The 21,652-nt window shown below is 47.8% G+C and overlaps 1 protein-coding gene across 1 annotated transcript in view; it reads right to left on the reverse strand.

Moving 5' to 3' along the window:
• PSD2 (pleckstrin and Sec7 domain containing 2) overlaps positions 1 to 21,652 on the reverse strand; it is a gene marked incomplete at its 5' end in the record, with an annotated part of 44,374 nt that overhangs the window by 16,653 nt on the left and 6,069 nt on the right. The window contains 7 exons of the mRNA XM_026858562.1: positions 795 to 838; positions 1,942 to 2,031; positions 8,846 to 8,904; positions 12,800 to 12,912; positions 13,477 to 13,557; positions 18,276 to 18,470; positions 19,865 to 20,353. Coding sequence (XP_026714363.1) covers positions 795 to 838; positions 1,942 to 2,031; positions 8,846 to 8,904; positions 12,800 to 12,912; positions 13,477 to 13,557; positions 18,276 to 18,470; positions 19,865 to 20,353 — 1,071 coding nt within the window. The remainder of the gene's footprint in view (positions 1 to 794; positions 839 to 1,941; positions 2,032 to 8,845; positions 8,905 to 12,799; positions 12,913 to 13,476; positions 13,558 to 18,275; positions 18,471 to 19,864; positions 20,354 to 21,652) is intronic.

The following is a 21,652-nucleotide window of genomic DNA, read 5'->3' on the forward strand; positions in this document are numbered from 1 at the left end:
TTGCAAATGTGAGAAGTGACTAAGGGAACTGGACTTGTTCAACACAAAGAAGAGATGGCTTTGGGGGAACTCATGGCAGCCTTCCAATACATGCAAAGAGGTTAACAAGGGGACAAAGCCAGGCTCTTCACTATGGTGCATGGTAGGAGGACAAGAGACCTAAGTCAAAACAACAGCGGTTTCAAATGGATAAGAAAAAAGTTTCACTCTCAGAATAATTAAGCATTGGTTCATGGATCCAGCTGGGCTGTGGGTTCTCTATCCTTGGAGGTTTCCAGGATCAAATTGAACAAAGCCCTGAGCATCCTGATCTGAATGAATGGGCCCTGACCATCCTTGGTCACAATTCAAAGTGTTGACCATACTTTGAAGAGGAAGCTGGACAAGGACCTTTCTGCCTGAGTGGTTCTCTTATACTACTTCCAGAAGAAACTACATAGAAGAGATGAAAAGTCTCAGTGACCAGAATAACCCCAGACTTGAGCTATTTGTGCAAAGACATCTGAAGCACCTGGACAGGGACCAGCATTTTATAGGTGGAATAGTAAACAAGGAGGCAATTCTCTTCCTTTAGATCATGCCTGTTGACCCTGTATCTACAGACTGCCACCATCCTTCCTGTTTGATTTTATCTCTAAGCCATAAATAAACCTAGCTTGCCTACAAGAGGGACTTCAGTGCTCAAGGACTTTGCAGGAAATGTTCTGGGAGCTACTGGTGCTAAAAAGATGACTCGAGACCTGTCAGCTACTTTGAAAGACACAATATCTCTGAAATGCTTAACATATACTTACATGGCCCACTCCAGCTTCTCATTCTTGATGGAGTTATATAGTGTCTGAAACAAGAACATGGTATTAGCTGTGTCTCTCAAGGAAGACATGTCTAGGTTGTGGAGACCATCTCCTCCACACCCTGTCTGTGTTCCTTGCTGAACTGTCCCAGAGAAGTATTCACCAGTGAGTAGGACAACTGATGTCCTGCTAGACACCTTTTTGTCTATGCACCATGCTAGGTATTGGACTGGACATGTCAGCAACAGATGATTGTGGCAGCTAGCCTTGCTCAGGAGCCTGTATATGGCATTTTTGACTAATTCTGGATGCTGACTAATTCTGGAAGACTCTGGGGTATGCCAAGAGACACCTTCAGTGTCTCGACTCGAGGAAAGGGACAGTGGAGGCTTGAACTCTGCCCTGAGAAGCAGAGGCGGATGAATGACCTTGGGGATCAGCTTTTTCAGTTCCTCCTGTGCAAAATTCCAGTGGCTTCCCTGGGCCAGTGGGAAAGCAGGAATGGACTTGGAAAGCAGAATGTGGAGGTGGCCCTGACCATACTGAGGGGTGAGGTAGGGTGATGTCTGCTGAGGCACGAGTGTTCTCTAAAGCACAGTGTGACACCCCTGATGTGGCACCGGGTGTTTCAACCTCCTTCCATATAGCAAAATCCAGGTCAGGTTGCTGGACCTGCAGCAGGTGCAGGAAACAGTGGTAGTGTTAAACTACATGGAAGGAGGAAATACTCACTCTGAGGTGTTTAACATGTATCCCATGGTACTGAACTAGTTGTGTTGGAGCACTACGTCTAATTACATGGAAGCAAAGGCAGAGAAAAGTATCAGTGCCAGAACGTCATATTTGGGGGTGGGGGAGGGTACACTGTTCTGTGCATTGTCTGGTACATCACAGAGCTACTGTGGGGGAAAGGAACCCCTGCTATGCTCTGAGGGCAGATATGCCACAAATCTGCATAAAACACCAGCAGAGAACAGACCTCTAGTGGCGCACTGCAAGTTAGCAGAATCTATCCACGTGAGTTACAATTCTGCTAATGAAACAATTGTGCATTGGAAAATGCTTAGTCAAGGGCTTAGAGTGTCCCAGCAGGACTAGGTGGTACTACAATAATAATGACAGTATCCCACTGTCTATATCCTGTTACCTTCAGCAAATCCTTTGCAAAGTCCTTTCCATCATTCAGCCCATCCAGGTTTGCTATGAATTGTTGACAGGACATCTTTTTGCCAATATTCTGTAAGGCAAAGAAGCAGCTCATTAAACTTCTGGAGAGTTTTGACTTTAATGAGAGTCTCTTTTAAAGAACAATTTCATATGTAGCAGTGAAGCCTTGGTTTGCCCCAAGATTTGCTATTGGTCTCTTTTCTCTATTTGTTCATGCCAGCACCCAAATCTTTCAAATGACGTCTTTTTTTTAATGGTGGAGATAAAACACATGAAAATAACCTCTCCAGCCCTTTCTCCAAACTTTCTAAGTGATCTCACCTCTGATCTTCAGGTTCGTCCTGGTACTGGGTCTGTGTCTCAAAACTCAAGACTCAGGCTGCCTTGAAATTTCAACGCCTGGTTGGGTCTCCAACCAAGCCTGCTGTGTGTGAAATTGTGTGAGCATGCAGTGTCAGCACCTGAAGACAGCCAGCATTGGGCAATGACTCATCCTTCAAAGAAACTGTTATTTTTGATTGCCATTATGAAAATAGATGATCTAGCTACTAATACTGCATGAACTAGTACTGTGGCATGTGACAGCAATACACATGCACTGGGAGAGCCTCGCACCCTGGAACACACTCATCACCAATTGCCAAGACTCTGGTGCTGATGCTTCCAGGTCATCTGGCATCCTTGATATCAGTCTGTGGTATCTGTTTTCCCATACCTTTCACCCCACACCACAGCCAGCTGAGTCACTTTCTCAGCCTGCAAGTCTCAGGGGGCAAGTCTCCTCCTGCAATCCTACCTCTCCAGAGGACTGGGGCAAAGGTCTGGAGGAGTTAGTGGGAACTGTAGCATTCAGAAAAGGAAGTCAGATACCACAAAGGAAAGGTGGGTGTCCCCAGTGCCATGTCATATTGCAGTCTTCACACCCTGGAGTGAAATTTCCAAGGACAGACCCCATGGTGACATCGCATGGAGTGGACAATGGAGTCAGAGAGAGGAGAGCATGATCTGCCAACAGCAGCCCTCCCCACACCTGTCATCCATGTGTGCAGACATACTCTTCACCTACACAGGGAGCCGGTGCTGCCTTTGAGTAGCTCTGTGTGATGCTCTTAATTATGCCTCCTGTCAGCGCCAGCTCCAGATTAGCTGGCACCCTTGAGAGATCAAGGAAAAGAGGAATAAAGCACTGTTACAAATCTGCAGTGCCTGGAGACACAGCACAGCACAACAGGCTCCACCATTTTTGCCTTCTCATGGGAAGCCCCAGGGCTGATGCCCATAACTGGACTCCATAGCTAGAGCCTACTGCCAGCTAGTGCTCAGTGGGTACACCTGCTGCAGAAGAGCTGCAGGGAAACCTGCAGACATGCTAGTTTTTTTCAGCAGAGGGAAGAGGGATTTGTGTACTTGCTGGTTGATGAATTACAGTCAAAAAACCCCAAAAAATCATCCAGCAGTACAAAGGCATGTGGATGGAGAAAGCAAGGAGGGTGAGAAAGGGCATAAAAAAAAAGCAGTAACATACCTCCACAAGGGAGGGAATTTGGAGGTGAGGTAGGTATGTTGCCTGAGACCTTGAGGCACCAAATTACTCTGTGCAGAGAGGTGACTTTCTACCCCTGCTTGAGTCAGGAAAGCAGAGTGCACAGCACAGGTCTTTCTCCCTGCAGAGATCTTGATGCAGTGACCCAGCAATGAATGCAGAGATCAACACATTCTAGGAAGTGAGTGCATACAGTGAGATAAAGTGGCCTAAGCTACCAGCCTTGAAGGCCCTTCTCTGGGTTTCTCACATATTGCATTCAGAACATATATTAATCCCAGGAGATGGCTTCTTTTTTATTCTGTGATCTGTCTCTTTCTCTTGCACAAGAAACTCTCTGAGCTCAGAGACAGCAGCCACACTGTGGAAAAGCAGCTAATTGCAGAGCAATCAAGAAGGATGAAAACATGCGCTTTCTCTGACAACCAGAAGAGGTGATGATAAAGCTCCAGCAAGGATGCGAATACTGTGAATCAGCTTGTTGGACAGGGTTGTAGAAGCACTGCAGAGACAGGAGCAGGACTCAGGCTGGCTGTCAGTAGGACTGAGCACAGGATGCTGGGATGGCTCAGATGCGATACAACTTCAAGTCAACAATAGCTTAACACTTCAGTTTGCTGCTTTGAGAAACAGGATGGAGCCAACCACTCAAATACAAAGTCCTTCAAGTGCCTCCAAATCAACATGAGCTGAACAGAGAAAACAAAAACCACTTCAAGACTCAGACTTTGCAGCTTCACTTGATCAACACTTGCAAAGAAACAGTTCTGTGATCACAAGTGCCTCATTATCAACAGCACCAGCACCAGGGACTGTCTGAGCTTTCGCACATTGCAACAGTATTTATCAAGTACAGGGAATCCCAGGAACAACTCTGGAAATGGCCACTATGAAGGCAGAGTGGGGTGCCTTCTTACACAGTAGGCCATCTTGCTGATTCAGCAAGATCATCACATGTGGACATAATCTTCAGGGGAATGTTATCTGCACACCTCAGAGCTCAGTGTTCAGATGTTCTATGTCCCTTGCTGAACTGGGACCTCTGGGTAGGGAGATGTGTCTTCATTTCTGGCCAGTCACACAGATGGGGGCATTTTGCTTTTTTGTGGTGCATTAGCCACTTACCAGCAATAGAACCAGCCAGCAAGGCTGCTTCACAGCCACACGTGGCTAGTATTCCTGATATGTCCCCCTGGAAGAAAAGAACTTCATCCCATCTTTGCTTGCTCCAGGCCATGCAGCAAAGCATGAGAAATCACTGTCAGACAATCAGCTAGCACCATGGTGTGCTTTGATGGGGAGCGAGAGAACAGTGATATAATAACAGATGAGAAGGGATGGATAGTTACATGAAGGGGTATTGACAGTGTGGGAATGGAGGGACAGAGGTGGATGGGAGCAGACAGCATATGAGGAGAGATGCAGAGACAAGGTGCACAATGGTGGTTAGAGTGCATAAGAATAAATTAGGAAGGATGAGATTGATCTGATGGTGGGTAGACAGGGCTGATCCTGTCATCCTGTTGTTTCAACCCATTAACTCCCCTGTTACAGTTGGGTTCTTGCTTCTTCTGGACCTCAGCCATCTGCTGCTGAGCTGACTCACCCAAGATGATGGCGCAACATCTCCTGGAGTGGCCGGGATGACTCTATCCACCTCCAGAAGACTCTGGGGTGTAGCCTGGCATTCCTTGGCTGTTGCCAAATCCCAGTATTAGGAGGCTGAGCAGGTGAGTATTGAGCTGAGTATTTGGAGCTGAGTATTTGACCTCTCCCAAATATGCATCTTCAGGGGAAAAAACCTGAACAACTACATTTATACTTCAGCATGGAGTGAGGGTCATTGATCTGACTGGCCCAAGGGATGTGGTAGTGGATGTATTCTAGGCTGCAGCAACAAAACCACCCCGCTGCAGGGAACAAACCTGAAGACTTTGGGTACCAATGACCCCTGGGTCATGCAAAGCTGCTGTGAGCAGACTGGTGTCACTCTGCAAGTGACACCAACAGCTGCTCGTATCACAGAGCTCTTCAGCTCTCCCAGCAGTATCGCTAACACCAGACTGTAAGCTTGGCGTAAGGAGAATGTCACAGGGTTTGTAAGGTTAACAGCAATGGACATGTGGAGTTAGGAGCTGCCAGGGATCCCATTTGTTCAATGGCCATGAGAGCTGCTGGCCTGCTTTCTAAACACTAAAGCTTGTCACATTACAATGTGACTCTAGAAGCTGGGCTTTGCTAAAGTACAAAATGCAACCATGAATGCTGGTCATGCCTAGGTGTTCTTTGTCACTGTCCTTCCACAGCCAGCAGTTCTGCACAAGTAGGAATAACAGTGACGGTTGAAAAGGATACATCCCAAAGCTTTGTCTCCAAGGGTCAGGGATGGAGCAGAGGAGTATTTTATTTTGTCATAAGATCTTCTGCAGCTCAAACAGCACCAGCAGAGCAAGGTAGAGAGTTGCAACAACCTGGATTATACTACAAGGCTTGTCATGTTTGTTGGTGACTGATGGCTTTTGAATACCAACTCCAGGCGATTCTATGAAAATGGAGTGTCTCATTTTAAAGACAGTAAGTTTTCTGGCCAGTTTGGAAAGAGGTTCTGAGTGAACCTGGTAGAAAATCAACAGTACTAAGGCAAAACTCCAGTGTGGCCAGATGCAAATCTTACGTTTTAAAGCCAGTCTCATTACCTTTAAGTCTGGACTCAGTACATGTGATGTTCAGTGCTGGAATGGTGAACCAGCCCATTCTAGAGACAGTGCTGTAGGGAACTGCCCGTTTACAGAGAGATATCAACCACCCTTTCCTACCTAACCAAAGGAACTTCCCACTCCATGGCAATGCACAGTAAACCACTGAAACACACACACACACAATTTTAAAAAAGAAAATAAAATTAAAAGTGAAATGCAATATCATGACAGCACCTTTAACAAAAAGTTGTGAGAGATCAAGTCACACAGTCCCAGGTACACTGCAGTTTATGGAGGTTTCTTTACACAAGAATTTTATGTGATGCATGTCAGCTGCTAATGGGTTGCTAAGTAGTGAAGGACACTGCACAACCATTTAAGAATCCAGACAAACAAAAATCCTTATTTTTTTAACACAGAAAAAACAAGTCAAATGCCAGCACTTTAAAGCAAAACACTATAATGACTGCACTTACCACCTGGTAAAGGGTTAAAGAGCAGAAAGAGAGGTTCCAGGAGCAGAAGGGAAAAAAAAAGGAGGAGAAGGAGAAGAAGAAATTAATGTTACACATGCAGAAAATTAAAGAGAAGATTAAAAAAAAAAAAAACAAACAAAAAACCACAAACAAAAACCCAGGCATTTCTACACCTGGTCAAAAGAAAGCTATTTTTTCTTTGCCCGAGCATGAGATCATTTCTTCTTAGTCAGCTTGCTAACGAAAACCAGAAATGGTAAGGTTTTGGAGGTTTAGGGGTTTTTTGGCCTTTTCAATAATTTCTATATTCCCAGAGACATATTTGGGTTTATATTTTAGTTTAAAAAACTAGAGAAAACAAGATTATTTTGGAGTGAAGTTGCATAGTTTGCCTTCTTGCCACAACGCTGCTTTTGCTGTTGCAGTAAATGCTTTGATGAAAATATGTCTTTGGCTCTGATAATTTTGGCTGAAGGATGAATGCTTTGTGAGACCCTCCCAGAAGCTGGACCCACTGCTATCCCAGCGTGTGCAGAGACACTTTGCCTGAACAAGTTACTGGCAGCCACATGGGTGGAAATGGATGCAGTGGCTGCCTGTTCCCCAAAGGATGTGGCCACAGCAGCTGTAGCCAGCTTGGTGCAGGCCACATTGCACATCTGGAGAGGATGATCTTGCAGACACCAGTAATTCCCTTCATTGATTGCTGTGTTCAAACCTTGCCACTGACATGAAGGCAGCATCTGTGCTGTAATGATGGGAAAGATCTCTCAGGTGGACTATCGGGATGGCACTGGTGAAGTTGATGGCCTTTGCATCTTTGCCATCATAGGTGAAGAGCACTCATGTAGCGTCCTCTTCCCACCCTCACAAAAAAAGGCTCCTCTCAAAGCTTATTATAAACCAGTATGCAAAAAAAGGGCTAGGTTATGGCCTACTGTCCCCTCATTAACAAGCTAATGAAGAGAAAATCAGGGCAAGCTTCTGCAGATGCACAACAAACTATTACCAGCTGGAAGCAGAAGAGGACTTGGACAATACAGCTTGGAAATCATGGGCTTGTGGGGCAGAAAAAGGATGTGTAGGTTTCACATGCACAGGATGCTACTACAAGGCATCTCCCCATACCCCCCTCCATCTTCACACAAGTTCTGGGGTGTCTGTGGCTCCAGGTCTGAGCTCTCGGAGGGACTACGGAAGAAGATACTTCAGTGACCTTAGACTTGAGGAGATGGTCTACCCCAGAAAGGGAGCACAGCCTTCTGAGGCTCACAGCCATACTCTACACCTGCACATAAGGCTGGTGAGCAGGGAGGAGATCTGGGTCAGCGGTGCCTAGAGCCTTCCACAGTGCTGAACAGGGCACAGAGTCCATGATACTCCCAGATGTATGCTACAGCGGGGGTCTTCAAGGGTACACAACGTCCCAGTGCTGTTCCCTTTGCTCAGTCCCATCTCACCTCTGCAGTTCTTTTTCCTTCCACTATGTTCTGCTCTCTACAGTCTGGCTGACCTTTTAAGAACAAATCCAACCTATGCTACCCGAAAGAGCCTCTAAAGGGTGGTGAGAGATGATCTTACAGCCTCTGCCATTTTCCACTCACACCTCTGGGCACTGGGCTCTGCTCACCCTGCTTTGTCCAGAGGCCTCTCTGATATGCAACTCTCAACTGGCTGGCTGTTATATTGTGGGGAAAAGGAACAGCTGGGACTTAGTTCATGTTTGGGGAAGGAAAGATCAAATCTGCACCTGTATGAAACCACTGACTCTCTCGCAACAGTTTTGGGGATGAGGGGAACCTCAGGTGTCTGCACCACAAGAAATAACAGCACAACTGGTGCTGCTGTTTGCCAGTCACACAGAGACCAGTGGTGAAGACCTCCCCATGAGAGCTCCTGGGACAGGGCTGATGCATATTGGGAAGAAAGCTGCATTGTCTGTGCCTGTATAAGATGACTGATGCCAACAGGGAATATGCCTTTGGCTTGAGTGTGACACTAAGACTGTCCCCAGGTCTGGGTCTGGCACCCAAAATCCCCCCTGGAGCTGGTCAGAGTACTCTCTGCCAACCTATTTCAATTCTCTAGCAACATATCCTGTATAAGGTGACAGATCTTTATAATGGGAAGGAAAAAAGAAAGGATGCATCTCCAAGTACTACTTACATGGCCATGAAGGTCTGTGTTCAGCAGCATCAGGGCACAGGTGAGTGTATGAATCCCATCTGAAATACACAACAGTCAGACAGACACGATTACCTCCCCTCTCACATAGTTTCAGTGTTTGGTGTCTTGGCAGCCCACCCATTGCAAAACCAAGGCTAGGTGCTATATCTGAGGACCTTAAAGAACACCTGCTTCCTTCAACTGCATATGATACTTTAAAAAAATTATATGTCCTCTCTTTCCTCAAACTGTAGCTTTTCCTGAAACAATCACCACAGAATTAGCTTTAAAGAAGTTTTGTCAATGGCTTTCTAAAGATCAGAATTTCCGCTTTGTGCTGATGCCATTGTAGAATGGGGCAGAGACCCTGGCAAGCAGAGCTAGTTTGCTCCTAGTTGATCAGAGTCATGTCAGGAGTTTGTCCTGAGGTCTTTAGCCATCACTCCCAGCCAGTCTGTAAGCTCTTAAGTTCTTCAACAAACACCGTAACTACAAATGAGTACAGCATTTTTGGCATTCTGACTTAATAACACTCACATGAAGTTTTCCTTACACCTCAGACAGCCACAGCACCCTCTTGTGTACCAGGTAGCCTGGTGGCTTGCTGTTACTTCAAAACAATGCTGTGTCTTGGAGCTGTTCAAGGTTAGGAGACTAGTCTCCATGCATCACCTCACAACAGCGAGATGGAAATGCACTCTGGTACAGCAATTGGTCCGTGCAAGGACTTCACAAAAGGGCTAGAGAGCAGCAGGGAGGAGACAGGGGCAGAAATACTACAGCCTTGGTCTTTGCCCCTGCTCTTGGCATGACTTGGTGTGCTTACATATGGGCTGCTCCACAGACCAAGCCAGACATGACATGATGCTCCTGGCTTACTTCCCTCATGCATGCTGCTTTGTGAATTGGTGCCCTAGGGTCAGGGTGACCTACCCCCAGGCCTGCTGGGGAAGTGGCACTGATCTCTTGTGCAGTCACACAGAGACAGCTGTGGCCTGTCCCTGTCCTGGTTAGCCACTAAACAAAGGCATCATTTGTGTGGAATAGTGACAAGCACCGAGCACCCCATACTCAAAGCCAAGCTCTAAACACTACCAGCTAAAGGCAACCAAACACATGCACCCAGGATGCACATGACCTTCTCCCTTTCCTGGAAGAACCATGGTCTGAAGGAGGAAGCGTTTCTCATGGGAACATCATGCATTTCTTTACAAGGGTTCTGAGGACATGGTGTGATGGACATCCTCTTTCAAGAGAGAATCACTTCCTAAGATGCCTCCTTCACTTTCACAAGAATCAGTGGGCTTAGGACAATGTGCTTTCCCAGTGTGTATTTTTGAGTCTCTGTGGGAGGCTTTACTGTATCACTTTGGTCAGGTAAATCATGTCCCACATGGCCCCAAGGTGGAGCTGGTGTCCCAAAACCTACTACTCTTGTTGTTTGGCTCAGTTGCATTCACTTTTCTCTCAGCTCACATAGTGCCACAACACAACCATATAATTCTTCCATATCTGGGCTTCATCAGTACAGGAAAGCACTAATAATGTGTCCAAGGTACCACTCTCTGAGAGGAAAACCAGCCAAGCAACTCAGTGGTCAGCAAGTCTGAGCTTCTGCAACCCTTGTTTGCAGCAGCCCATCATGCAAGGCTGAAGTGACCCTTGGTGTTGCATCAGTAGAGGAGTTACTGAATCAGCATGTAGCAATGCCCTCAAATGTCTTAGAGTGCTGTAAGACCTTCTCAGCCACCTGATCATCTTCAGACAAAACTGCCTTGACTCTATCATGGCTCTATGCCAATAGACTGTCACAGCCAGAGGTGTTTGTTTAGAAATCCAGATGATACACAGTGGCTCAAATTTCACCTTGGTGGAACATCCTTTGCAAGCTTAGGCTGGAAGCAACAAGGAGGAACTGCTTCCTGAAGAAAGAGCTTGCAGGTTTCTCAAATTACCATGCATCTAGTGCATGCTTTTGCAGTATCTACAAAAGTTGTGACCTGAAGGAGCCACTTTGCTTCCCTCCACTGAATCTGCTTGAAGTAGTACTTGGATTATTGTTGCATTTTTCAAACCCCAATCAATTCCAGTACTGAGCACAGCTCTGTCCTGCTTGGGACTCATTCAATTTACATTTAGTCTGCAAAAAGCGGTCCTGCCCAGCCTTGTGAAATGTGCTGCCACCATCACAGGCAATGCTGTGGCCCTAAATGTTAATGAATAGGTCATAACAGCAGCACTAATGTGCTTCAGATCCAATTTTCCTTATTCTTAATAGTTTTGTACTGTTTGGGAGTGTAACATTTTCAAAACAGGTCCTACCAGTAGCAGTGACATCTCCACTGAGGACCATACAGTTATGGAAGAGTTGAACCTTCTGCCTTCATTTGTGTTTGCATTAGCAGGCATCTCCTTGCAGAGTGGTCAGAACTGGGATCTAATTTCTGTTCTGAACAGCTGCCGTAGCATGGCTCCATCAGCAGCTTTGCAAGTCACCACATGGCAAAGCTTGCGTTTTGTTTGGCTAATCATGGCCCTCCAAACACCCTCATGCTGAAGAGTGTGGGATGGAATCAGAGGTCTGACCCCTCTGTGCTCCAGCTCAGCTTCTGCTCAAGCTGGTGTGTGCATGCATCCACCCCCACAGAGGGTGTTAGACACCTGAGGACCAGAAGGGGAAAAAGGGTCCCAAGACCCTTGTCTATAGGGGTGGAAGGTGGATGCAATAGAATTGGGGATCACTTCCAGGGGGAGGTGTTGGAGAGGAATCAGGACTTGGCATCTGGGGTATTTCAGCTGGGGACTGCTGCTGAAAATTCAGCCTGTGGCTTAATGTCTACCGGTGGAGGACACTTCCCAGGGAAGGTCATCTTTGGATCAGTGAGGGATAACATCACACAAACACAGGGAAATGAAATCTAAATCTGTATTTTATTGGGATACCATTGATAAAAGCAAAGAGGTCATTCTGTTTTAAGAATGGTGTGTGTTAGCTTGGCAGAGGGTTCATGTGACACTAGGCACTGCTGCTCTTTGCAAGCCTGCAAGAGGGAGACAAGCAGGGGCTCTCAAGCACACCCGGCATATTGCAGGCAGAAGGCAGTGGAAGAGGAATAACTGGCACTGCCATGGTGCTAGCTGACAGCAGGTCAGCAGCCTGATTTCCATCCAAGGGGGCAATCCAGATGCCTGTAAGCAGATGTGTAGAGGTATTACTTTAAGTGCAAATTTAAGTGCATTTAAAGCATGCTTATGTCTGGATGTGTGCATGTGCACATGTGTACCAGGAATGACCCTTCCCATTTAAAAATGTCAGAAGAAACTATACTAACTTTAAAAAAAACATAACAGGGAGGGGCTAAAAGTTGCTAACAAAATCTGCAGCTCTAGTGAGCCCAGAATTTTACTGCTGCAGGTGTAGATGCAAGGAACACAACTCCTGTGTGTGACAAGCCAACAGCATTCCCCAATCTGCATGGAAATATCTTGTTCCATTCAACAGATGAGATCTTGGGCTGAGCTTGCACCAGCCACTCATTTGCCTGCTGCCAGCAACCACTTTGCAAGCCATGACCACGGTAATCTGCAGCCTCTGAGAACCACTCACCACCTCCCCTGGTGCTGAGCAAAGCACGGCCACTGATCCAGGCTTGTCTTCAAGCACAGCTCATATGCACTTAAGAGGACAAGGCTCCCTGGGAGCCTACACTCAGACCCTCAGATCCTGATCTGACTCTCTTGGGGGGGTCTGCACAGTACATGGTGTCTCCAGTCCCTCCTAGGTCACAGATAATCGGCAGGACGAGATCCCAGAGAAACAGAGAAGCTGCAGCCTTGCCTGCCCTGGTGCTATGCAGGCCCAGCTGTGGATGGTTGGTTTTATACTCAGGCTCTGTGCCACATGTGCACTGTGAGTGTGCAACAGACACTAGAGCCAGGGAAAGAAAGCAGTACCTTCAGACGTGCTCTCTTCTGGGTTGCACTGGCAATACCGCCGGGAGAAATGAATCAGCACCCGCTCCCGCTCCTGTGTCTCTCCCATCAGTGGGAATGCTTTCAAGAATGTCCTGCAAAGAGAAAGTACACTTAAAGATGTCATGGATCAATCTGCTGGGCAGCATCCATGCTGAGGAGGGAGGTGAAAAGGGGCACCTCAGAGCAGCTAGGAAGGCCTCTGTCCTCCCCCCCGCCTGTGCACCCCTGGGCCCCTGCAGGTGCAATGCAAAGGGTGTCTATGGAGCCAGCTCTGAGCTGTGTAGGGAAACATGCTGTCAGCTGAGATCTGACCCACCTCTGGCATCATGGCACCAGGATGGGTTGTCCATCCCAAGGGAAGAAGTTGCTCCCATTTGCTTTGATTTTGTATGGGATGGGATTTCTGGGAAAGCTGCTCTCCACCATGGGGAAGCAGGTTGTGGGCCCTCCTGTTGAAGCCCACTTTCGGTGGCAGTACCTTGTGCCAAACATGACACCAAAGCAAAGTTTAAATGACAACCTGGAGCTCCCCCCAGTTCCTGCTCCTATCACACGGACAGCCTCCATGATGTTGGGAAGCCTGGGAGAGAAACCCACCGCGCTGCTCCACTCTGTCCAGCCCAGGCCTTACGCGGGAGTGCCAGAGACCAGCTCACCTGAGTGCTTTGTCAAGGGTCAGGCCAGTGAAGTCAAAGAAGCTGAGATACTCCTCTGCTACCAACTTGCTAAATTCGTTACTGTAATTAAAGAGGGAGTAATCAGCCCTTTCATCAGGGAAGAAGACACTGTCTACAAGCGGCATAGAAGACTGCTGCCTCCTGGCCAGCCCAACTCCCAGCAAGACACTGCAGACATGATCCCAGACCCAGGGGGACTTTCTCCTAGCTTGAAATGCTGCTGGAAGACCTCCAAAGGTCCCTTATGTGCCCACAGCCTAGCACTGTGGCTGTCAGCCCTAGACACCTGAGAATGAGAGATGTCTGCCCCTACTGCACCCCTCTGCCGTGCTGCTGGGCAGGCACAGCATCCTCCCAAATCATCCAGGAGGAGGCCAAAAGGATGTCCTGGGCTCATCGGGCACTTTCTCTCTTACCTAGTCTTCTCCAATTGCTGGACATTTCTCCTCCTCCTCCTGCAATATTCCTGCTCTCCACTCTACAGTGGTTCCCATCCCACCCTCTCACCACAGCACCTTGCTCCATGTCAGAAGGATGCCACTGGGAGCTGGAGAAGGAGAGCTCAGCCGAGCTTCTAGCCCTGCTCATCCCTGAATGCTTCTCCAGAAACCATTCCCCTGCTGTGTTTTTGAAGGATGCCTGGAGATGTGTTGCCTTTAAAGCCAGAATGGGTGCTCTTAATTCCTTTATCTACACAACTCAGGTAGTGGAAATGCAAGAGTAATCAATGAATGCTGGCAAAAAATGGGATATGATCTCAATATGCTCAGCCTTTGCCATATACTATTCATTTTCCTTCTCCCCACAGAATGAAAAGCACATCGCTAATCAATACACATCCAGTTTGATTCTGGGACATGTTACAGGCAGAACTCATTGCCTTTCGTACATCATTGTTTCATCTTCTGCTGTGAGGTGGATGCTGTAAAGCCTCTGGCATGGATGCTATTTGGAAGCATGACACACAGCAGGATCAGGCAGACCACTGTGACAGCTCCAGGGGAGAGGTCCAGGTTGAGTTTTGAGAGGCAGGACACAAGTATTGGTGCTGGAGTTTGTGCAGGAGACTATTTCAAAGCTTTATGAAGCCACAAGGCCTCACACTCACAAAACAATCTTATCATTTGGGATTGCTATCTCTGGGAAAGAACATGTCTTCCTGGGCCCATGGCCCCCTGGGTTAGTCAGTCTGAAGCAGTGTCACAATGATTGGCATACAGATCCCTGCCAGCTTCCCAAGGACACTTCTCCACTTGTCCTGGAACTTCACAGCAAGGTGATGTGAGATGCAGAAGATGATCGCATGTTTGTGAAAGGAAATGTTGCCACATCTTCACCCCTGTGCCAAAGAACAAGCAGAACGAAGCAAGCCCCAGGCCTCCTCTGGGATCCTCTCAGCTCTAATTCTGCAGAAGATCTCATGCACTGACTGTGCCACTGCTGGGAAGTAGCGAGCACTCTCCCTTCCACGGGTCAGGTCCCACCTCACACGTGCAGTTGTAATCTCTCAGAAGAAAAGGTCTGATTCCTTCTGTCTGGACACCTATTTACCAGGACTCCTGGGAACTTGCTTGGGCACTCTGGGCACAGGGCACAGAGCAACAACTCCCATGCACTGCAGCACTCAACAGGGGAGATCAGTGTCTGACCCCCCACATTTAATCTCAAATTGGACTTGAAGGACTGGTCTGGCCCAAGGCTCCCTAAAGCCAAAAGACTTTTGACTTTACCCTAGCACAGATCTTGGGTGTGCTGAATTGCTCTTGAGATGTCTGCATGGCCTACACCGGGAGTTACACCCTGATTTACATTACTAACTAGATCTGCAGTCAGGACGGATGAAGGTGGGTGGGAGCTCCTCTTTACCCCACTTTCCCATCAGGGAAACCCAGAAAGGCAGACAGGCCTTTCTGCCTGTCCCTCAGCTCACTGGGTCTTGCTGAAGTCCAGGAGTCCATAGGGAATTTGTGACCCCCAGGACAAGTGGTCTGTGTCAGCTGCTGTGGTGCCAAAAGTCCCCAGCCTGGGTGCCCATCACACACTCCTGTGTGCCTCACTTAGTCCCTCTCTGCTTGGAAGAGCTTCAGACAGAGACTGCCAGCTCGGCTAAGGGAACCAGACAGTGTTGCAGGACACCAAAAGGCAACCAGACCCCAGAAAGCAACAAACTCCTATGTCTAGCCAGGGGCTCAGTGACATTGATAGGACCCTTCTCCCTGAGCTCCAGAGCCAGTTAACCCATGCTCCAGGGATGCCTGGGAACAGAACCCCAACACTGGCTAGGGCAAGACTGTGTCCCAGACTAAGGTGGTCTTAGGTGTTTGCTCTGGTTTCCTCATTCAAGAATTGGCCTCTGTGCCAGTCACAGCCCCTCCTGCAGGAATGAATGACACTTCCACCATGCACCTCAGACATAACAGAGACATCCCCACAAGAACAGTGAGGTGTTTCCCATAGGGACATATCTGCCATCCTCTGGCTGGTGGCCCTGCCACACAGATAGCCTCTACAGGCTTCTCTCACCTCACACCCCAACTTGACACTTCCTCCCTCTGCCTGGTTTGGGAGAGTCCAGGCACCAGGAGCGCTTACTGACCTGTTGGTTAACAAACCACCCCAGGGGTAACACAAGAGCCCTGGCCTTTTCTCACAGTTTCATTCCTGAGTGACTGGACATGGACAGGTATGTGTTGTTTTACAGCCTGAATCACACCATCCTACAGAGCTAAGCCTGTATTGTCCAGGATCCCTTTTGTGCCACAGTCACCTGGTCTTGACTGTGGCAAGATCATCCGTAAGAAGTCTGACTAGGTAAAATACATCTAATCTCCCTGGGAGGAAAATACCCGTGTGCCAATGGGACTGTGACAGACCCGCAGTTCTCAGTGCACTGAGATGCTGAAACTGTGCTCTGCTGCCTGCTCTGTTGCTGCCTGCATGGTTTTGTGAGCACAGTGCTCTCTTGGGAAACCCTGCAAGAAAGCACCTGGCACCACCATAGTCCGGCAGTTGAGATGGTTCAACCTCCATCCAGCAAGAGACATGTTACTGTGGGTAGTGACAGAGCTGAGACAATGCCACAGAACAATCCAGGAACAAGAATCCATGGAGAATTCAGTTGCCAAAACACATGCTCTTCAGACAGAAGAAGATAATTTCTGGATTTGGGGATAAGTTCACAGAATTGTGTCAGCTGGAAAGAAACTATTTGGAGATATCCAACCTGTATTTTTTGTTCATCAAGCCTTATCTACTTGTTTGACAATGATGAGTGGGTTTGGTTTTGCTTTGGTTTTTGGTTGGATTTTTTTAGAAAATCACCATGTTCACAAAGAAAAAAATGGGATTAAAATGAGCTAGAAAGCTTTAAAATGAGATTTTACTTTTTGCACAACCCTCCTAGCCAGCCCACGTCCTACATGGAGCTGGCCTGAAAGTATCACTTAAACCACCCTGCAAACACCAATGTAGGTTGGCCTTATATTGTCTTAAGTCAGGAAGACCAACTTAAAACACACCTATCTCCATCCTTCTTCTCTTTCTGCTCTGCAAGTCTACCTGCTTGGTCCAAGAGCCTTCAGCTCTATTCAGGTCTTGTGCTGTGAAATGTCAAAAACCCAGTTGATCAAAACAAAACTTTTCATTTAAAGGCTGTGTCAATTCCCAAATGTGGGTCACCAAACAGCTTTCCCAGGTGTGAGGACTACAGGTGTAAGTGAGGATTGCAGGAACGAATAAAAGGACACACTCAGATGCACCCCCAGACATCCATTGCTTGAAATTCCCCCCGCTCGGTGAGCTCTCATGGCAAATTTACAAGAAATGAGAAGGATGTTAAGCCTGAGGCAGCAGCAACCAGCAATGCACCTGCTACAAGAAGCACAGCAAAAAAGAACGGGGATGCTGCCAGGTGATAGAAAGATCCTCTCCAGGAGATCATTTGTGGGCTCTTTCTGTCCCAGGACTAAGCTGGGAGTCACAGATGATCCTTGGTACTGAAATCTTGGGTACTGGATGAGGGACAGTTGTGTTCTGCTAACCTGGACAGGAGTGAGACGTTTCAAGGACATAAAAAACCCCCAGCAACACAGGTTATATCTGATCCAGGAGAAGGATGATGGGGATTGGTGTCCTCACACCCACTGGCATCCTAAAATAATCTGTTGCTGCTACACTCGTTACTGCTACTCTGTATTTTAGAAATTTCTGTAACTCTCCCACTTTTGAATAAACACTTTTTATTTTCCTTCTGCCTTACCCTAACAGCTGAGGTGCTTCACTCTCCGGTGTGTACCTGGCTCTTCATCAAGCCCTTCATGCCATCTATACAGACTGGGTCAGGAGGCACGGCAGCAAGAAGATTTTGGGGTGCAGACTTGAAAAACCTGGGGACTGGCAGGGAGCCCAGTGTAGATCCAGGTCTGGGTTCCAAACCCTTCAGGCTGGGGATTGCTTTGGGGGAGGTCTTGCTGGGCCTTTAAGAAATGCAGGAAGCTCTTGGTTCTGCTGGTGGCAGTTAACACCCAATACACGCAGGCAATTTGTAGGATAGCAAGGGCATTGGGCTTGGACCAGTTTCAACTGGAAGGATCTCCAACATCCCCACCTCCATCCAGCAAACCCTTGAAACAGCAGGCTTGCCCTCTCCTGCCTTTGCTGTGCCCTCCCAGAACAACCAGCACTCCCCTCACCACAGCTGTGTTTTGCTGGCCATCTTCAATTCTGCCATCTCAGTCAACCCCCTCGCAGGGTTGGCTGTAACCCAAAGCCCCACTTACTTTTTCCCGAGCTGGCGTGCCACATCACAACGCTTGAACCCTTCAAGGTTGTAGAGCCTCTTAGCCAGCCTCTTGGCAGCCTCGCTATCCGCCCTGCAGCCATTCGCCAAGGTGTCCGTGCTGCCCTGGTCAAGCTGCTCCGTGCTGCCCATGTCCGAGTCCGAGTCTGACAGCGTGTCTTTCAAGCTGGCATCACTATACAGAAACAAGAAACAATTCAAGGAGTAGCAATGTGACTTGATGAAACCTACAGAAAATGCCATATTTTGATTTTTTCTTGTCCTAATCAAAAATATGAAAAAACAATACATCTGTGAACTGGACATTTAATAAATGCTCTTTTATTTCAGGTCAACCGAAATAGTACAGTTTAATTTCAAATTTGTGGAAGACTGAAGAGAAGGTGACTTCTCCCTGAGAAATGAGGATGTATCCATTCAAAGCCAGCAGCCCCAACACCTTTTTAAGCTTCCTCTCTCCATTGGTATTGGTACTGAAAAGGATACCAAACTCTTTCAGAGCTGCGGATGTTCATGAAATCTTAGGGATAGGTGCTATGCTTTTCAGTTCACATTATTTGCCAAGGATGAGAAATTGCACTCGTACCAATCATGCCAATGGGACTGGCACCAGACCTGCTGTCACTGGTGGGTAGCTCCTCTCCCAGCTGCGGGCTGGCATCATGGCCAGCTGTTCCCCCAGACAACTCACTGAGCAGCCTCACCGACACCATGAAAGTGGGGCTGCATCCCTTTATTTTCTTGCCCAAGGTCAGTTATGGCACCTAGTCACACATTCCTGTGAAGTGTGACTCACTGAAGGCCTGATAGCTAGCTGGTCACACATTCTCACTCCAGCTCTCCCATACCCTGGCTGATCATCACCTGCCTTCCTCCTGCAAGGCAATGCCCTGCAGGTGGGATGCTGCCTTCCAGGGACAATGGTTTGGGTCTGAACTGGTCCATCTCCTCACTGCTGGCAGAAGAACGTTTGGTGAGACCTCTATAGGGGCACCCAGTCCTAAGTGAAATGCTGAGGTTTCCCTGCACTTCAGAGCATATTTGGGACTGCCAAGGGCTTTTGCAGATGTCAGGCAGACATTTGGGACTGCCTCCAACCTGCCGAGGGCTTTTGCAGATTTCAGGCAGACAAGGCAGTGGCCTAATGAGAGGAGCCCCAGCCTTGCCTGCTGCAAGGACAGGATTTGTGAGCCGCCAGATGAATAGCAATACATGAACACAAAATGGTGAGCCTTGGCTTTTCTTGGGCTCACAGGGCTCCTACAGGACCCTGCAACTCACCTGCATTTTGGGGTCCTAGGTTTGAGACCAGGGAAGATCCAGACACAGGTCTGCTAGGGACTGGCTGGTTTAATGCCATGAGACCTTGGTCCCCAGCTGCAGTCCTAACCTACGGGTAGGAAAGTTTTCCTCATTGGTGTTTGGCCTCTCTGCCATGACGGCACATGAGAGGAAGAACAAGGGGAAAGATAGCAGCTCCATCTCTATCGTGTCCTCTAAGCCTTGCTCCTGGTCTGGGACCTCATATGACAAGGAGCCCTTGCCCAAGGAATTCCCAGTCTGTCTTACCTGATGGAGTTAATGATCTTGGTGACATCTTCTTCTGACCCTTCCACATGGAACCCATTTGGGATACTCTTCAAGGACAACCGGCTCAGCACGTTTTCTGACCTGCTGCTGGTAATTGAGTGCCTGAGAGGACTCCCAAAATCCCCCTCCACTGGCTTTGCTGCTGCCTGTTCTTGCTTATCAGCAGCCATGTGGTGAAGGGCTTCTCTCTGCTGGACTACCAGTTTCTGCTCCAAGAGCTCTGGGCTTTCCTTGGCCCTTTGCTGGATCAATGGGGTGAGTGGGGCCTCAAAACTGACACAGCTGTCTGTCTCATCTGTGAGAGAGAGGACATCCAAAGAGTCCAAGCTGCTGTAGTATGTACCCTTCATAAGGTCAGACTCAACAATCTTCTCAAAGGTCGAGCTGAAGCCATCCCTGATGTCTTTGAATTGAAAATGTTCCTTGTCATCCTCACTGCAGCTCAGCTTGGCATCTCCAGAAGCAAACCTGGACCAAAAGGGGAAATGTAGCAAATAATGTCAAGGTAATTGCTTGCATGGTTCCACTTGGAGCTAGGAGGCAAGGGAAGAGGCAGAAATGGATGCTGTGATTATAGGCCCTTGGGACCTTTCAATAGTATAACCTGCTTGGCTCCCAAATTTATTACAAGCTTCTAGAGCCAAAAAAGGCAGTTTTATGATGAGCAATCCCAGGGGCCCAGCCAACCCTTAATCTGGGCATGCCCCGGTTAAAAGCCAGACCTCTGAACTGGAGACATTTCACATGACACCTGCTACTGGATTCACTGCCAGAATGGATTTAATCTGCAGGTTATCTCTCCCTTCAAGTGCTCCAATTATGGCTACTTCAAAGGCATGAAAATCCTTAAGATCGAGGTCATTTCATCTAACTTTGGATGTCAGCAGCAAATGTCCTTGATTCTTTTAATAACAGAGAAAAAGCAGAAGCTTATAGGGAGCAATTCATATGCTGTAACTTAAGCCTTCTTTTCTTAGGTGCACCCTAGAAGTGCAAAGCTTTTTCTCCACTGAGAGGAATGTAAAAGGTGATAGACACACACCCAGGCAGGGGATGCTCTATGCTGCTTTACATCTAGCCTGTGGATTCAGGCACAGGCCATGAAATGCATGAACCTGCAAGCCTAGCTTCCAGGCAAGCATGGATGGCTCTCAGCAGTCCTGACTCTGTCTGGCTTTGAATGCAGGGGCAGTCATTCCAGTGTACATCTCAATATGAACCCACACTGGGAGAATAACTCTGAGTCAATTCCAGCAACACCTGATGTGCTGGGAGCCCTGGAGAGCTGAGAGAGCTCAGTCTCTCCTGGAATACAGCAGGTTACAAGGACCTACCTGAAATACCCTGGTTTTCTCAAGTGAAACCTTCCTCCCCACTTCCAGCAGACGCTGCTGACATCTGCTTTATCAGAACTGGACATTTCATGCTGTGATACAGGTGAAAGCTAGAGGAACACTAAGCTGCTTTTCCTCTGCCTGTGCCAGAGATAACTTTCTTCATAGCAGCACATATGGTGCTGTGGTTTGGATTTGTGACTAAAACAGTGTTGATAATGTACCGATGTTTTATCTCTTGCTGAACATGCCTGCACAGTGTCAAGGCTTTCTCTATTTCGCACTCCTCAGCAAGTAGGGTGGGGGTAGACAAGAGGCTGAGAGGGGACACAGCTGGGACAGCTGACCTGAATTGATCGAAGGGATATTCCATGCCATATAATGTCATTCTCAGGAAAAAAAAAAAAAAAAAAAGAAAAAAAAAGGAGGGGGG

Source organism: Athene cunicularia, assembly GCF_003259725.1.
Source record: "Athene cunicularia isolate RWA chromosome 13 unlocalized genomic scaffold, athCun1 chr13_part1, whole genome shotgun sequence".
In the NCBI taxonomy this organism is placed as follows: Eukaryota; Metazoa; Chordata; class Aves; order Strigiformes; family Strigidae; genus Athene; species Athene cunicularia.